At 42.3% G+C, this 18134-nt stretch overlaps 1 protein-coding gene across 3 annotated transcripts in view; it reads left to right on the forward strand.

The window, feature by feature from the left end:
• The window catches only part of myo5aa (myosin VAa), a 50110-nt gene that overhangs the window by 8032 nt on the left and 23944 nt on the right, over window positions 1-18134 (forward strand). For all 3 annotated transcript variants that reach the window (XM_075464295.1, XM_075464287.1, XM_075464291.1), the window contains exons 2-13: window positions 4167-4277; window positions 5797-5968; window positions 6420-6564; window positions 8811-8967; window positions 10744-10887; window positions 12361-12442; window positions 14368-14475; window positions 14691-14797; window positions 14912-15177; window positions 16412-16493; window positions 16620-16760; window positions 17576-17701. In XM_075464295.1, coding sequence (XP_075320410.1) covers window positions 4167-4277; window positions 5797-5968; window positions 6420-6564; window positions 8811-8967; window positions 10744-10887; window positions 12361-12442; window positions 14368-14475; window positions 14691-14797; window positions 14912-15177; window positions 16412-16493; window positions 16620-16760; window positions 17576-17701 — 1641 coding nt within the window. The remainder of the gene's footprint in view (window positions 1-4166; window positions 4278-5796; window positions 5969-6419; window positions 6565-8810; window positions 8968-10743; window positions 10888-12360; window positions 12443-14367; window positions 14476-14690; window positions 14798-14911; window positions 15178-16411; window positions 16494-16619; window positions 16761-17575; window positions 17702-18134) is intronic.

Genomic DNA, 18134 nt, shown 5'->3' on the forward strand with positions numbered 1-18134 from the left:
CATTGAGTTTGAGTTTTTTTTGTTTTTTTTACATCAGGATGTCGATATCATTACCATCACACCATTCACTGTCCCTTTTTTGTGGAGAATCGCATGTCTCCTGCGTGAAAAGCTTCTGCCTCAAAATGATGCAGCGCTGCAGCGAGCCCAGTGTTTGGATGGAAGGGGCATGTCGCTTCCCGGCAGTTTAGGCTTGATGCTCACAGCCCAAAAAAGTGTCCTGATGTAGTGTTTATAGTTGCCCTCAAACTCAAGAAGTTTTCGGCTCCTCTCATTGAAATGGGACCAAAATGGCAGCTCATTTGGAAATGTTATCTTCTAGCATGGAAATTAGCCAACTGAAAGGCGTTTCTGGAAAGTTGGATGAAACGCATCATAGATTTGGAGCTCACAATAGCACAAAGGCAACGTGTTGTATTTTGAACCTGTGAATTTTTAGTTGTTTTGGTGTTTTCTCGTAAATTTACAGAAGAAACGTTACAGTATTTCACGCGATAATTATCATATTCTCTCTGAAGTGGATGCCAACGTGTTTCAGGGAAAGCTGGTACAGGACTGTCTCACAGCCATTAAGCTAATATTCGACTGATCTAAAACATTATTTAATTAAAAAAGAAAAGGTCAACGCGTCAAAGGCTGTAAAGCATTGATCGTCCAGGGCTGTGGCAGCCTTCCACACATGGCTCAGGAGCACTCCTCAACGCTGCTGTCGGTAACGGTGTGTCTCTGCATCCACAACAAAGTTGAGACTCTTCGTACAGAACAAGATCCGGAGATGCACAAACTTCTCTGTGCCTAGAAAAAGTGAAAACGTGACCTGAAATCTTTGCTTCACAGCGGCAGCGTTTACCGCAGCGTGTGTGCTCAGGATGTGTTGCAAAAAGAGACCGAATCAATCTGTCAGAGAATTTATGTGATGACAGTTTCTGTTTTATCCAACCGTCCGCTGAACGTCTGCACACGTTTGAAGTCAACGCACATCTCGCATCGTCTCACAAATACTGCGTGCAGCCTATGTCAAGAGAGCTAAAAGCAGAGCCAGTTGGGTTGTGTGATTTCTGATGTCACAGATGCTCTGACGTCTTTCCTTCCTCGTCTTCAGCTGCAGCCTGAACATTAAACACAAATCCCTCCATCCGTCCCTCTTCGAGGCGCACAGAGTCCCGGCGCCTCGACTCATTGCACTTTTCTCTCCAGCTTTTAGGGCGCTCCTCTTTTTCAGCTCGTGTTTCACTGAGGAAGGTGACGTCCTTGAAACATGTTAAATGTCCGTCAGCGTGTGTGTGTGTGTGTGTGTGTGTGTGTGTGTGTGTGTGTGTGAGAGAGTGAGTGAGGCTAAGTTTCAACCTTCATCTCTCCTCACTTTAACCCAGGGGAATTTGTTGGTGTGGGAATATTTATTGCCCTTGCAGCCGGACTGTTGTGTCGTCTGTCTTTTTGTCTGTTGAAAACTCAAAGAAGTGATCTGCCTGGCAACATATTTCTGCGTTACCTAAAGATAATCAGCTTCTGCCTGGAGATGTGCGAAACAATTCTGTGCGCATCTCTGTATGTGCGCTGTAAGTGTGATGTTGATTATCAGGATCAGGAAGTGTGCCCGGTAGTGCAGTGATGCCTCTGTGAGGTGTGATGCTGTTCAAAACTCTCAGTTGCTATTTTTAGCCTCCATTCTCCTCCTCCTCCTCCTCCTCTCTATTTCTTTCCCTGGCTCTCTGTTGCTAGGAGGCTGACTGTTGGGACGGTCTCCTGTGGGGACCAAAAAGGTGAAACGATTCACAAAATGGTGGAATGAGAGGAGAGCTGGAACAAGGCCGACCCAGAGGCTTTGTTTATCTACAACTTTGAATATAAAACGCCGGTATTGTAAATGTATCTCTGTGTCCCATTAGGTTGTTGAAATGATTTTGCTCAACGCAACACAAATGCATCTTAATTTTGACCACAGTATGCAGATTTAGCAAATCATTTATTGTCTCGTTTGGAAAAGCGTGACGGCTTTGAGCGTTATTGTGTTGTTTCTGGAAGGCCAATGCTAACTAAAGCGGCTTCCAAATGGTGAGGAAAAATCAATGAGTGTGAACGTTTACATTTTTTCAACGACGGCAATCATGAGCTATTTTTGCCTGTAATCTTCACAGTATGTGTATAATCTCAGGTTTTTCTGGATATAGTGTAACACTTAAAGCTTATTGTAGTTTGATTGAATGGCCGCGACTGTTTTCCTTCTAAGGGAAAAGCCAAATCTAATCTAATCTTATCTAATCGGATTTAACGCTCTCATTGCTTAAGAAAACTTACCTGTATTTGATGTCAGATTTCCCAATTCATGGTTAAAAAAAATAAAAAAATAAATCATAACTACATATTTGGCTCAGCTGAAGGTTTTGCATCTATCACACACCTGAACTGACAACATTACAGAACATTTTGATGCAAATACTCAGGTTTATTGTACTAATAACTCATCTTGTTGTTTAAATTCCTCTTTCAAAGTGTTTTTTTTAAATTTTTTATGGCAAATGGATGAATGAATTAATATTTAATCCATCGAAAAAGATGTAGAACAGTAAGAGTGGGACGTTGGCTCTCACGGGTAACTGGAATACAGAAATACTTCAGTATGTTTTAGCTGTAATATATCAGCATATAGAGTAACTTGACTGTGACATTTGAATAATTGATTCCCGTCGTAAGATGCTTGTAATATACTGCAATCAGATTTTAATATCGATGTTCCCTTAAAAGCTTTTTATCACTTGTTTTCAGCAACATTGGCCCAGTCCTGCACTTTAAATATGACCGCATGCTCCTTGCGTACCTCACTTGTTCTTCGTGCAGGTCCTTATGAGATGGATTTTTGTTCATTTTGCCCTCTGCCACTCAGTGAAAAACCTTTAACCACAGTACACGCTGCCTAACCACACTGGTTGCGATGTTTGATGTCCCTGCAGGGGTGACGAGGAAAACGGAAAAGAAAAAGGAGGTAAAATTAGAACGACCCGGGAGCTCGGTGGGGGCGGACCTTTCAGTAAATGCACCCACTTTAAACTTCCGTGGACAGTCGCGGCTCCTATGCGTGTGTATTTTGTTAACAGTTGTCGACATAGCGAAAGTTGGGTATCAGTGGGAAGAAAGTCTACAGTTTTGCGATCATTCAGACCGAATGATCAGGGAGGAAGGATGAGGGCTTGTGTGACCATGATGTCATGATTCAGATGATTGGTAGTGGAGCAGCAGACATAATAATCCAGTTTTGTGCTCTTCTACAATGAGACCTTTCTTTGTGGCTTCTGTGAAATTGTCATCAGCAGTTTATTTAACGAGGGCAAAAAGCGCTGTGAGATCGTTGTCGAACTCGCAGAAGGACTCTGAGCGCTCATCGTCATGTGCTTCGGTTGCACAAGTCCCTACGAAGAAAGTGCCATTTGGATATTTGTGTGGTAGTAGCTCACTGCATGTGTACGGGAGATGTTAGTTTGAATCTTATGTTGGATTTAAACTGTGAATGCTGGTTTGTTCTGTCCTTATCAGTCTAGATGAGTTTATAGAGTCTACCACTCAGAATCTGTAACGCTGAATGTCACATGTCCTATAAAGGAGACTCTTGTGTTTGCCTTAGCTTTCTCTGCACACTCTGTCAGACTCTGAGTTTTTAAGGTCTTCCCGCTGTGATTCAGACACGGAGGTGCTCATCATTGCTTTTCCACATGTCTTTGATCAGCTGATTGTCTCCCGTCACAGGTCTGAAACAGTTGTGCGGTGATGTCCGTATGTGGGCGCAATCATTTGTGTAATGACTGTGCAATATTCACAACTGCATTCCTTCAGCCGTCATGAGCTACTCCGTAGTTGGTTCCCATCGCTTTACTGGCCATTATGAGACATGTGCTCATGACTGTGAAAACACAGACCCCAGTGTTTCGTCTGAGGTCATGCTGTTTTCACTATTAGCAGGGAGGAAGCAAGAAAACTCCTCGCTCATCCTCCTCTTGCTGAACTTTGTAAATGGATGACAAGATGAGGGGGGTTTATTATAACACAACAGTAAAACTATGTCTCAAAAGTCACGGAAATAAAATGGGACAGTAATGATGATATTAACAGGCTCAGCACTGCCTTCATCTAACTTGATCTTCCTTCTCCTCTTTTGTCCGTTTTTCTCCTAGTCTGCTCGAGTGTGGATCCCTGATGCAGAGGAGGTGTGGAAGTCTGCTGAGCTGATAAAGGACTACAAAAATGGCGACGCCTCTCTGCAGCTCATGCTGGAGGATGGAACGGTAAGGACGATAAGTGAAACAGTGGGATGGAATCAGTGTTTCCCTCTTTGACTTATAGCTCCTGGCTTTGTTGCTTTCTTCATTTCTTGCCCAGCTTCAGCTGCATTTCATTAGCGGTTGCTGGTTTTACCATTAGCACCCAAATGGGACTTCAAGCAAAGATGCCTCCAAGGAGCGTTCTAAATGGATCATGGTACATTTAATCTGTTGGCTTGAATTACAGGAAATGATGAGTGCAGAGTGCGGAAATTACAAAGAAGTGCTTCTTTAAATGAAGACGTGCTGGCAGCTGAGCCATTTGCCATATTGCCTTTAGTGATTTAAAATTCATATGATCATAGTTAAATGTAACCGTTATCAAAGAGGTTTTGTCTTTGGTTCTTTTTGCCTTGTTGGCTGTTAATGTTTCCAAACTTGTGGCAACGGTCTCAGTTTTCAGTGAAATCTGCTATAAAGGTCAGGTCTGCGTTTTTTAAGTTTGATACTCCCACAAACATTGTGAGTATAAAGCCAAACCTAAAATAATCTTTGATATTTAAAAACTCCAAACCTTTTTTTGACAAACACATTACCATAGGTTGAATAGTTTCTGATTATGAAGGAGTCCGAGGGAAATTTAGACATTCAATGTCACTGTTTTTCATTGATGTATTTTGCCTCCCTTTTGTTTGCAAATGAATTAAACACATTAGAGTTTGAAAAAAGTCTGTTACCATAACATTCATGTCTATATTACAGGGTACAAAATCAATATTATGCTACCAACACAACTGTCATATTATTTGCACATCATGCAGTATTTCTTTATTTTTTACATCACGGTTATCATCTATGCGGTAGCACGTAGACCTCTTCAATATGGATATAAAAATGTAGAGGGGAAAAAAAAACGTGCATGAAGCGCATAAACTCTGAAGAACATTGAAAATGGTTTAGTTAGTGCCACCTACAACGTTGGCTGGCCTCAATCAGACCGATCGAGAGAAATACAACATCCAAACATGCAAAGGAGTTCACAGATCTTTGTAAGTATGAGAAAGATTAAATTCTATCAACAAAAGGATGACTTCGCAGTGATAATATTAGCATGGCCATAGGAAGCACATGTATCTTAGTGGCTGGCAGGTACTGTATGAGTGACCATAGCAAAGTAAAACATGTTTCTTTAGCATGTCGTTAACTGGAGGCACCACCAAACCCATGAGACTGAACGCTAATGCAAGGATTGTGTCAGAAAGAAGTCCCTTTTAGATCCAGCAAATAGATTTGCCACGTGTAGATCGTGTTCAGCATTGATAAATCTGCTTTTGCAAGTTCCCAAATTGATGCACGACTGCTGGGTAAGTGTGCCATTTAGATATGTCCTGTTGGGAACTGTGATCATGGGTCATTGCTATACTCTTCCACCTTTTTTTAAAAATTTAAATAAATTGATAAATTACTGGGGTTGCATTATCCTCTGCGTGGAATAATGTCCCGTATTTTAAAGCTTTTGTTGTGATTTTCTGCTCATTCCCAGAACATCGAGCACAAGCTGGACCCCAAGACGAAGAACCTGCCTTACCTACGAAACCCCGACATCCTGGTGGGCGAGAACGACCTCACAGCTCTTAGCTACCTCCATGAGCCAGCTGTGCTCCACAACCTCAAAGTCCGCTTCATGGACTCAAAACTTATCTACACTTACTGCGGTAGGAGGATTCTTTGACATGGGTTACATCTCCCCCCTGAATGATTAACTGTCACACGGCTGATGAGATAAAGAGAGTACTGTTGAAGAGGCCAACATCTGGCAAAGTCTTGATGAATGAAACAGAAAACCTTCTGAGCTAATGTCAAAGTTTGTGTGTTAAACAGTCATGCTGTCTGTGACCCTCCATAGCCTCAGTTGTATTTATGCTACGGATCGAGCTTTATTTATCGGCTCAGCTCATCATTGTAAATATGATATGCTGTGTTTATCATATAAATTCTTTATTAGCCGGGAACTAATGCCATATTGTATTGTTGTTGTTTGTCTTTTTATGTCATTTGAAAAGAGATGCTGACAAATAAGAAGAGTGTCCTGCGCATAGTCGTGTGATAGCTCTTAATGTGGTCCAGCTTCAGGTTCCGAGCTCATCTCCCTGTTTTCTGTCTCAGGAATTGTCCTCGTGGCCATCAACCCTTATGAGACGCTGCCGATCTATGGAACAGAGATCATCAACGCTTACAGCGGTCAGAATATGGGAGACATGGACCCACATATCTTCGCTGTGGCAGAGGAAGCTTACAAACAGATGGCCAGGTTTGTGTTTGCGTGATTATCCGCGTGTGTGTGTGTGTGTTACCTGAGCAGGCTCCGTTCAAGTCTCCCTGTTGCTCAGCCCTGCCTCTCTCTTCGGGGTTTGTAGGTCAAAGCTGAGCCCGAAATAGCCTCATGGTGGTCTCACTGTCTGTTTCACTCTTCATGTTCTTTTAACCACACACTAAAAACACACCCACACTTAGAAAGACACGAGACCCTCTGCTGCAGCCAACCAGTACATCTTTTCAGCTTCCTCTCTGGGAGTTTACGGTTTCAACACACCGACATACGCATGTAACAGTGCTACATATCTGATGCAATACAGGGCAGTGAGGGAGGGCTAATTGGCAGGCAGCCTCACGTACGATACAGTTTTCAGTCCCCCTCGAGTTCTCCATCCAGTTATTTTGTTTTTTTTTCAAAGTCATGGATAATTGATTGATTGATTTTATTTATTTATTTTTTTTTACCCCATAAGTCTACGAACAATACTCCAGGGAGGTAGAGTAACCAGGAAGCCGATGAGCGTATGAATGAGAGTCCCTTTAATGAAATGGGAGAATTTTACAGAATAAACTGAGTAAGTGTAGTACTACATTTATCATGTTTAATGGTACAGTGACCAGACAGAAGCCTTTCTTCAAATCAAAGGCTTTTGACAGTCCGTTGGGAGTTTACCAAAAGTCACCTGAATGACTCTTAGATCATGCGAAGCAGAATCCTGTAATCTGATGACTATTTGGCAGCATTTTCCAAGCCCCAGACATGAAGGCTCCCCTCCCAGATGCTGTACAATCTCTACAGTCAAACATGGTGGTGGCAGCATTACACTAAGGGGATGTTTGGAGGGCTTGTGACCAGTTGAAAGAGACAGTTCTTTGGGGAAACCTTTTTCTGAGAGTTCAGGATTTCTGGTTGAGGTGAATTTTTACAGACGTTTTGGAGTCTAGTCGCTCTTTAGTGACCTGATGCTCCTCATACAGACGGTCGAGCTTCAGTTTAAGAAGCACACCGTACCAAGCATGTAGAATCGTTCCAAAGCAGACGTTAATCTGCCATTAAGGTAATTAGGGCTTTAAAAAAGAACCAAATCATGGGTCTGACATATATTCATTTTTTTTATTATTATTATTTATTCATTTAGTTGGTAAGGTAGTTAGTTTTTCAATAAATTAAGAAAACACCTAACTTGTTTTTAATTTATTAAGATTAATTTGAATTGAATTAGGGATGTCACAATACCAAACATTTAGTAGTTGATACCAATACCTGTGAAATTCCACAATTCTCCATACCCAATTTCGATACCACGGTAGAAGAATGTTCTTCAAAATGCTCATTTATTGAAAACATTTGAACATTACAAAAAAACAACAGTGTCACTGGCATGTAGCCTTCAAGTAATAAATAAAAATAAACCACTTTTAACATTTGATCCATTTGTTTCCGCATGTTTCTTGTGAAATACGTTTCATATCTATGCGATGGGGAGTCCGTTCAACGGAGAACAATGGATGTGAATTTGCCCGCAAAGTGAACATTAACATGGCTTGAAACTCACTCACCTTGAATTCTGTGAATAAATCTGGATGTCTGTCTTTGAGGTGCTTCGCTAAATTGGAAGTGTTTCCTCCTTTCGTCTGAAAAGCACACATTTCAGTACCTCGCGTATAAAATGGATTGTCAAATTAACGTAAATTAAATGTCGTGTTATATAACCTACACACAGAATAACGTGCGACGTGTCACTCAGATTTATTAGACCTTGTGTCAAAGACCACAACAGCAACTTTAGACACTAAAGGGAAAAATGAAAGGAGATGGCAGGAGATGCCGTCGGAGATGTGAAAAAGTGAAAAAAATCTGCGGTGCAAGAAGCACCCCTGCCTCATCTGAATTAATGTGAAATGCAGAGAGAGTAAAGTGTGCAGTGAAACAGAGGGGGTTGGGTATGTTGGCACCTGTTCTGCCGCCAGGCAGCGAAAATGCTTGTTGATAATTTCTTGTGACACCTCCAATCTGCACATGGCCCCCTGTGATTGTTGAGCTTTATTCGATTCCTAGCTGTTTCCCTCGTGAGTTTTCTTCAACCCGAGCTCCCCCTAAAATAAATGTGGGACCAAATTAGCTGAAGGGAAAAATACCAAAACTTCTACGTGACCTCAACCCTCTATCTAGTATATAGATCTGGACTATATTTATCTAATCAAATCTGTTTTGTTGGTGTGTCTTTTATCATCTGTCAGGGATGAGAGGAACCAGTCGATTATTGTGAGTGGGGAGTCCGGAGCAGGAAAGACGGTATCGGCCAAATATGCCATGAGATACTTTGCTACAGTCAGTGGCTCTGCCAGCGAGGCCAACGTAGAGGAGAAAGTCTTGGCTTCCAACCCCATCATGGAGGTGAGAAGAGCAGTTTTATCTTTAGACTGTTCCCTTCTGACATTCATACAGTGCTGGCCAAACCCAATTCCTCCGCCCTACCCCTCTGTTTCTCATTCTGAGTGGGGAGTCTTTTTTTCTTTCTTTCTTTTGGAGATCAAAGGTTAGGTCATCTTGAATGTCAGATGTCCATTTAAAGGTCTTGTGTCCCTTTGAACAGGCCATGAACGGCCTTTTGGATGGCTGATGACCACTACCCCTACAGAAACTCTATCCTATGCAGTATCATTGAAAATGAGAGGAAGGGTAAGGGGGGGGTGTGAATGGGGATCAGACCAAAGTTAGCCTCTGCACAAACTCAGAATATTATTATGCAGTGTGTTAATGAATACAAAATGAATGTAGACATTTGTTTTTTTTTTTCTCCTGTTGATTAAACTTGTGAAATCATTTATTGTGACTTTATTACAGAACCACACCTTGCACTCCACCACCATGTCGGTTTGTCTTTAAAGTGATAGTCTCGTGTCATTTTTCCTCGCAGTTTATGTATGAATGCTTGCTTCCTTGGCACCGTTGATCAGTATTCACAAGCTTAGCTTAATTGGGACTAATGAATGTTTAATACCATGCTTACCTCTCCTCTCTTCCTTCACTGGTGTTTACTGACTCCTTTTATTTGTTTCTTCACCGCACTGTGTGTCTTTCTGGCCTCTGACTCTCCGCTGTGATAGCACAGATCTTATCCTCAAATGTATGTGTGTGTGTGTGTGTGTGTGTGTGTGTGTGTTTCTTGCCACGCCCCCACTCTGTCAGTCCTCTCTAACAAATCTCTTAATATCAGTCTCCCTCCCAAGCCGCCACTTTTCCCCTCAGCCAATCAGAGACGGGCTGGCAGAATGAACAGAAGGCTTTTTTCTTGCATCGCAGTGATGTCACTGCATCCTCCAAACCTGGATGCAGACTAGATGGTTGCATCAGCCTTTTCGATTTTACAAAACCTGTCTGTGTGAACGCGTGTGTGACGGGAGGAGTGTTTTTGCGTGGTGTTTGTACATGTTTGGCTGATGCAAGAAGAGATTGGAATACCTGCTCTACTAAATGCTTCCTTGTCTGCAGTGAAAGACTGTGTGTTCGGCCTTAACTCAGCAAGAACCCTCTGTGCTCACACATAATTGAATTCTGCTCAGCCTGGCTGGTTGTGCAGCTTTGATGTGTGCGCGCGTGTGTGTGTGTGTGTGTGTGTGCGCGTGTGTTTATATGCAACTCCACCCTTCTGCTGACAATTCCTAGCAGGGTCATTGATCAATGCAGTACAGTGTATTGAAGTATGACTGCTGACTGCACTTGATTTGCTTGCCTACGTATAGTAGCTAAGAAAGAAAAGCTTTAGCTACTGTGCAAGCACACGTCTTTCTCTACTCTGAGTGTGACAGACTAGCAGCACATTCAGCTACTGCATAGCAGCTGACATGCAGTTGAAGAGAATGAATCGTTGGGCCTTCCTCTGAGAGTCAATATAGCTGAAACAACAGCATAGCTGTGGCCATCAGCTAATACCTGATGATTTTTGATTCCTTCTTTTTACTGTTTATGCCCTTGTCATGCAGTTCGTCTCGTTAGATTTTGAGTAATCACATGCGTCCACCTCTGTTTTGCCCTTGGCTGCTGTGGTGTCCTGGGACAGTCGGAACTGTGCTTTGCTTTGAAACCAGATTCTGTGACCTGTGGCAGAACCCTGTCGTATACGTTTTGTGTCTATTAACGCGCTCGACTTTTTTCATTCTGTCCTTTAAGGCCATTGGAAATGCAAAAACGACGAGGAACGACAACAGCAGCCGCTTTGGCAAATACATCGAGATCGGCTTTGACAGACGCTATCGTATCATTGGTGCCAACATGAGAACATATCTGCTGGAGAAATCACGAGTGGTGTTCCAGGTGAGCACATAAATGCACATTCACCGTTGCATGAACACACAGACACACACACACACACACACACACACGTGGTGTTTGGTTGTACGTTTTACATCGACTCGGGTTAATTCCTTCCCTCTTCACAGTCTGTTACCTCTGCGTGAAGCATCACGGATAAATAGACAAAGTTAACCTCTGTACCGTTCTAATTTACTTTTATCTTGAACTCAACTCTTAAGAACAAACTCGTGGTAACACCCCACACTTATAGCGTTACGTGACTAGTTTTTATATTGTGGAGTTTGTGAGTCGTTCTTAAAGCGGCTTGACGTGGGATTGTTGCATTCATGCTGCATTGATTCACCATCGTAGTTTAGTTTTTTTTTTTTCTGCAGAAGTAACCTTTTGCATATAACTGAACATGTTCCTGAATGCACACAGTCTCGAGCTGCCGTTACACTCTCGCCTTTTGTGGGGTTCCACGCAGAGAACAATGTCCTGAAAAGTTTATTAAGCACAGTCTGCTGCGCTGATGTATTTTCAATCCCATCCAGCCTCTCAGTGGCAATATATAAACACACAAAAGCACTTTATTACCAAATGCCACCAGAAGGACTCATAAAAAGACCTAAAGCAGCACACAGTCGCTGCCAGACTAGCTCTGTTGTCCTTTAGTGCTAAAGAAGTATGCGGCAGTAATTTCCTTTTTCACAAAGGCTGGTGGGGAAATAAAGTAATCCCTTATTTAACAATCCATCTGTTGCACTGAGTAACTCGTCTTTCTCAGTCTCTGATCTTTTAGGTGTCACAAATACATGTTTTTAAGGTAATGATTTATTCTATGTACCTGCTCACATCAGTGCACACTCGCCTCTATTTTCTGTTTTGTCTTTCAGCTGTTTATTTTTTCTAACTATTGTTTTTTAAAAGGTCATATGCCAAAAAAAAGAGGAGTGTTCGTATAACTTTTGGTGTTACTCATGTTTACAGTATGCTCAGCAGTTTTTTTTTTTTTTTTTTTTTTTGGTTACTAGCAGAGCCAGAAAGGCAGCTTTTTCATAAAGAATAAGGATGTTTTATGACAGCACAAGTTCTCTCACACACACACACACACACACACTATTTGCTGCCATAGACTCCACTGCTGAAGAATGAGGATGTTGGCAGAGAAAAGTGATTACTTTCCTTCTTGCATTTCTCACATACCTGGCTCTGATGACCCATTTCTAGGTGTGTGTGTGTGTGTGTTTGCATTCTGTGCTAGGGTGTTGTCGCTCTAATGTGGGACACAGGTGACAGGCTTCAGATGTTGAGGTGTTCTTTTTTTTAACAAAGAAACAACCATTTCAGCAACTACTGGTTGAAAAACGAATGAGCAAATGTCTTGTGACTAGGAGCAGATGTACAAGGTGATGTTGATGAATGGAACCTTTTTTGTATTCAGACTTTGTTTTTATCAGCTTCCTCACACACGGGCTTCCTGCTTTCTTTCAGGCGGACGAGGAGAGGAATTATCATGTATTCTATCAGCTCTGTGCATCAGCTCATCTGCCCGAGTTCAAGAATCTGAGGCTCAGTAAGTCCCGTGCACGTGCTCCCCCCCCCCCCCCCCACCACCACCACCACACACACACACACACACGCACACACACGGCAACACACAGCTGTACAGGCTGTAATTGTACATTAACACCAGAAGCAGACACACAAACACGAGCTGACAAGCTGTTGATTTGAATGTTTTCAGAGGTTTTAAATGAAGCTGCAGCACCCAGGCATCTCTGCATATTCAGTTAAAGCTTTAAGCATCACGCCTCACCCAAAGAAGCATTTTTAACAGATTTTTTGTTCTTACGTGACACGTACCAGTGATTTCAGAGAATTTATCAAATTCAGTTTCGATGCAAATGCAAGTCAGAAGCAGTTCCCGCTTTTCAAGTCAAGTACAGATGCTCAGGCTGTCAGTCATTTTACCAAATTTAACTGAATTGACTGTAAATAACTAAAGGTAGCAAAAGATTAAATTAATCATTTTGTCATCAAACTATTATTCATGACACTGATTTTTACAATTGTGCTGAAAAGTGTAGCCTTTTCTGTTACATTTCTAATGAATGAATCTTTTTACAAAGCTGTATTGATTCTTTTCATCAAACCTGCTCATGAACATATTGAGACGAGTGTTGTCTAAGTCTACGCATTAGTTCAAGGTTTGTGAATCTTACGTACGACACTCGGTTTTATTATTAGGTTTTATTATTTCAGAAAAATGTTCTCTTACACGTTTACTACGCCAAATCGGGAAAACTGCCAAAACACCTAAAATCCTGAATATCTGATTCACAGTCCTGATTTGTGTCTTCCCTCTTTGACATCTTTGCTGCTGTGCAACATGTTTTATATCAGGTCAGATGCATCCGACCATGTTCCCGCTATAAGAGCTCACCACTGACTCAGTGGTTCAACTGACTCTCGTATAAAGAGCTCCCACTGTGGACCTGCACCTGCTCATCCTAGTCATGAACACACACACACACACACACACACACACACACACACACACACACACACACACACACACACACACACAGACACACATATTGCTGGCACCGTCACTTACAGCTACTCGGTTGGCACTCACTCTCTCATACACACACTCACACACACACAGCTGCTGTCTTTTCCTCTCCTGCTGACTTCCTGGCTCTGTTAATGGAGCGGTTGTCACAGTCATGTCAGCGCCTTTTGTTGCCAGGCAACTGGCCATACCCTAATTCAGTGTTAAATGACTATAAAGACACTGATTGTGGGAAAGTTTGGAGTAACAGAAGTGCTTTTGATTTGATATATCTCTAAGAGCCTGAGACTCTCACGCGGTCTCTGTCTGTTGATCTAAGAGTGAACGAACACCAGGAAGCTCTGAGCCTTCACATCACTTTGAGTCAGTCGGCGTCTGAGAATTAGTCTTCACATATGTACCGATCAAGAACGTTTTTGAGCAAATCCAAGCAAAGGACAGTAAGTGCAGGAGTGTCACTGCACAGAGTAGAATCTTAACTCTTCTGCACCAGAAAACTTTAATGTATAACCGCTTTAAAAAGTCTCTACATCTGACTTTGAACTTCTGTTTGACCACTGTGGTGCATGTTCTTTGCATTACTTCACACGTTAGTCTCAGCATTTCTAATCAAGCAATTTGTAATGCTTACTAGCAGGGCACCAACTGAGAACAGTCTAGTCTTTGCTGCTTGATGTTTTAAATCACAGGTTTACCCACAAATGAATAATTCTGAGTGAATAATTCCCACTTACCTCTTAGATCTCATTAACATCCATACCACCTCACGCACACTTCGATCCAGTCACCAGAACCTGTTAACCTGTGATTTTATCTGTGATAAGCGCTATATGAATAAAAATGACTTACTTACATTGCATATTCTGCGGTTTCCCTGATGAAATATCAAGCTAATGTAGAATTCCTCTCTCCGTGTGTCTCAGGCAGCGCAAATGATTTCCTGTACACCAGGCAGGGCCGCAGCCCCGTTATTGACGGCGTGGACGACACCAAGGAGCTTCGCAGTACTCGACATGCCTTCACTTTGCTGGGTGAGACGCACGCTCACAAAACACGCCGGTTCAAATCTGGGTAGAAAATGTGTTCGAGCTTTGTGAGGACTCCTCTGACTGATTGATGGGCTTTGTAACTCATCACTAAGGATGTGCAGTACCATAAAGCTAGAGATAACACTTCACTACCCGCTCAGAAGGCTGCACACATATTTTGATGTGTACGTCTGTGTGTGCGTCCATGCCCTTTGCAGGTATTAATGAGTCCTATCAGATGGGGCTGTTCCAGGTTTTGGCTGCTATTCTTCATCTCGGAAACGTGGAGATAAAGGACAGAGATTCAGACAGCAGCATTATTCCGGTGAGGAAAACTGTTTCGGGAAGGGAATTCTTCAGCTCAGCTGTTTTAAATCCTCACCTGTATGTTGAGTTTCTGCTGAGTTGAAAAGTAATACATTTCTTTCTTCTCCTGTAGCCTAACAATCGCCACCTGACGGCGTTCTGCGAGCTGGTGGGCGTGAGCTACCCGGATATGTCCCAGTGGCTGTGCCACAGAAAGCTGAAGACGGCCACAGAGACTTATATCAAGCCCCTCCCTCGCCTTCAGGCCACCAATGCTCGCGATGCCCTTTCTAAACATATCTACGCCAAGCTCTTCAACTGGATTGTGGAGCATGTCAACAAGGCTCTGATCACCAATGTTAAACAGCACTCCTTTATCGGTGTCCTCGACATCTACGGGTACGTCGGAGCGGCAGCTTGCCTCTGTGCAGCGGGATCAGTTTTAGGATGTTGGCAGGTGTCGGGTTAAAAGATTAGGAAGATAATTTAGGAAGATAATTTAGGACAGATGAGAGTGCATACGAGTAAAAGAACTAAGGGGCTACAAAAGTGGACCGACTGGAGCTGAAGTTGTCAGTCAGTAATTTTGCTGGTGAGCGTAACAAGAGGAAGCAAAAATCACTTGACTGCTGTCTGGCTACTGCTCTAAACTTAAATGAATCTATATAAAATACAGAATAAAGTGAAATCAAATACTACATTATTCATGGCCTATCTAAGGCAGACTCATGAGATGAGGCCGGCCTTGACGACGCACATGCAAGAGCTGCAGCAGTTCAACGGCATGACGCTCGCACATCCACGTTTGGGTGATTGGAAGACACAGAAAATATTAAAGTTTTTTAGCTTAGCTCTGTACTTTAATCTCAGCGAAAAAAGGGCAAAAAGAATTTGACTTTGCTATGCAATATGTGAGATTAGTTGTGTGTGTGTGTGTGTGTGTGTGTGTGTGTGGGTGTGGGTGTGTGTGTGTGTGTAAAACTACAATGTTATGAGGATTCATGACTATTGAAAAAGCATCTTTGATACTCAGCCAGATTGTTGTCGTTTTTTTAAGTAGGGTACATAGACGGAAAACCTGTTGAAGAATAATGAAGTGTTAAAGTGATTTTTTTTTTTTAAGAGTAATTCTTTGATATAACCAACATGAGCAGAAAGTGTGGCGGGCCACTTTGAGTGTTGCTGCTGCACGGAATGGAGGACACTATCTTCTTTGCCTTGACAGAGGATGGTCCAGTGAATCTTACGCTACAAGAGACATGAAACAAAGCATTAACTACCCATTTTTTATGATCTAGAGAACTCAGCCAATTCTTATCACAACCTTGTGGGTGATTTCACTCACTTAAGAACCGTAATAAGCAAAAACAACTATAACAGTGCTTGTTTTCTTCGCCCCTGCTCATTTATGAGCCCTTTCTTTCTGGTCTTTGGCTGGGGTAACCCCATGTTTAAAGTCCAAGATATATCAAATTTTGGTAATTCCCTCATACAATGTCTGGGGGAAATACTTATTCTTATTCATACACTTTAGTATTGAGTGTGGAGGCCACAGACTGAGAGCATCTACTGTACAGCAGTCAATGAAAAAGGATGCTACTCACCGGGTTTTTGCCACTCTTTTTCTCATAAGGTTCGAGACATTTGAGATCAACAGCTTTGAGCAGTTCTGCATCAACTACGCCAATGAGAAACTCCAGCAACAGTTCAACATGGTGAGCGGTATGGGTTTCACCTGCCCAAATGCTCATTGCACAGAATTAAGCAACATGAGAACTATTTGGGATGTGTTTGCTTCCAACGCGGAGTTAAATTCCACATTTGTATTTGTGTGCGGACAGCATGTGTTCAAGCTGGAGCAGGAGGAGTACATGAAGGAGCAGATTCCCTGGACTCTGATTGACTTCTATGACAATCAGCCCTGCATCAACCTTATAGAAGCCAAGATGGGTATCCTGGACCTCCTGGACGAGGAGTGCAAGGTACAGTTTAATATTTGAAATAGTCTGACAGTACGGTAAAGGATAATCTCATTTTATAGGTTTGCGTGCACAGTTTTCAGAACTTCGTCCCCGGGAGAAGTTTTATCCAACTTTTTAGGAAGCACTGAAGCATTTTAGATGCCTTCTCACAGACTGTATTGTGCATCAGATGAATTATACCAGACTTGAAGACGTCTGAATACTGTAGGTGGAATAGAAACTTTCTTTTGAATGTAAACAAGCGGGAGAAGTAAAGTTAGTTTCTGCAGCATACTGAGCAGATTCTGGCTCAAGTCTCCTCCACCGCCACGTAGTTCACCTGCTGGGAGGAAACTCGGTCTGAAACCGTGACCACAGGCTGGAGAGCTGCTCTTTTCTTGTTTCTCTCAGTGAGACTAATAGTGAGGCAGACGTGAGGCTTTGTTTGTGCCCGTTACTGTCCAGACTTTTTCAGATCATTTTCCACGATCGCGATTGAAAATAATGTGATGAGATGCAGTGCGGATAATGTCTATAATATCACTTCTAGTGTCAAAAGCTGAGTGCTTAGCGCTGCACAATATTCATACTTTCAGAGCTAGGTCAGATCTCGCACAATGCCAGCTTATCTCTCGGCAGCAAGGTCATTTTATAGACTGTTGACATTTGAGGTGGGCCACATTGCTGACACTGTTACAGAGAAATGTACATGTCTGTAAACATTTACAGGCAAACAAAGATGGAAATGCTTCACTCCATTATCTGTGAAATACAGTAGTTGTATTTAGTCAAGTATCAACATATACATCCCTAATTTTTTACCCCTTTTATTTTAGATGCCTCGAGGTTCAGATGAGTCATGGGCTCAGAAACTGTACAACACCCACCTAAAGACCTGTTCTCTCTTTGAGAAGCCCCGCATGTCCAACCGCGCCTTCATCATCCAGCATTTTGCTGACAAGGTGGGCCTGCCAGAAGTTTTCTTTTCCTCTTTTTAGTCTTTGTTATCATAGTCTTGGGCATTAAGGTGTTAAGTATGTACTTATGATATCTTTGAAGTTCAAGTTTTGTTCTCTTTTTCATTGGTATGAATTGGTTTGATGGGTTGTACAATTGTATCAAGCTTCCAGGCCGCAGTTTGCTGTAGTGACGTTGTTAGGATAGCTAGACAGCTTTTGTTCTTCATATATGGTTACTTTTGCAGTTAAAACTAATTTGGTGTAATGTGTCCTCTAATGAGGTGCTGTGTGATGCACTGATCTTTTTCACATCTGTTTTTAGAACCTCAATTTAAGGTTAGACATAAACAGGTCAAGGACTAAAGCGTGCTTCCCCACGAGGTCCCCTGATATTGTAGATGGTTACCTTGGAGACCTAACTTATCGAGCTCTTGCA

This window comes from Odontesthes bonariensis, chromosome 1, assembly GCF_027942865.1.
Source record: "Odontesthes bonariensis isolate fOdoBon6 chromosome 1, fOdoBon6.hap1, whole genome shotgun sequence".
Taxonomy (NCBI): domain Eukaryota; kingdom Metazoa; phylum Chordata; class Actinopteri; order Atheriniformes; family Atherinopsidae; genus Odontesthes; species Odontesthes bonariensis.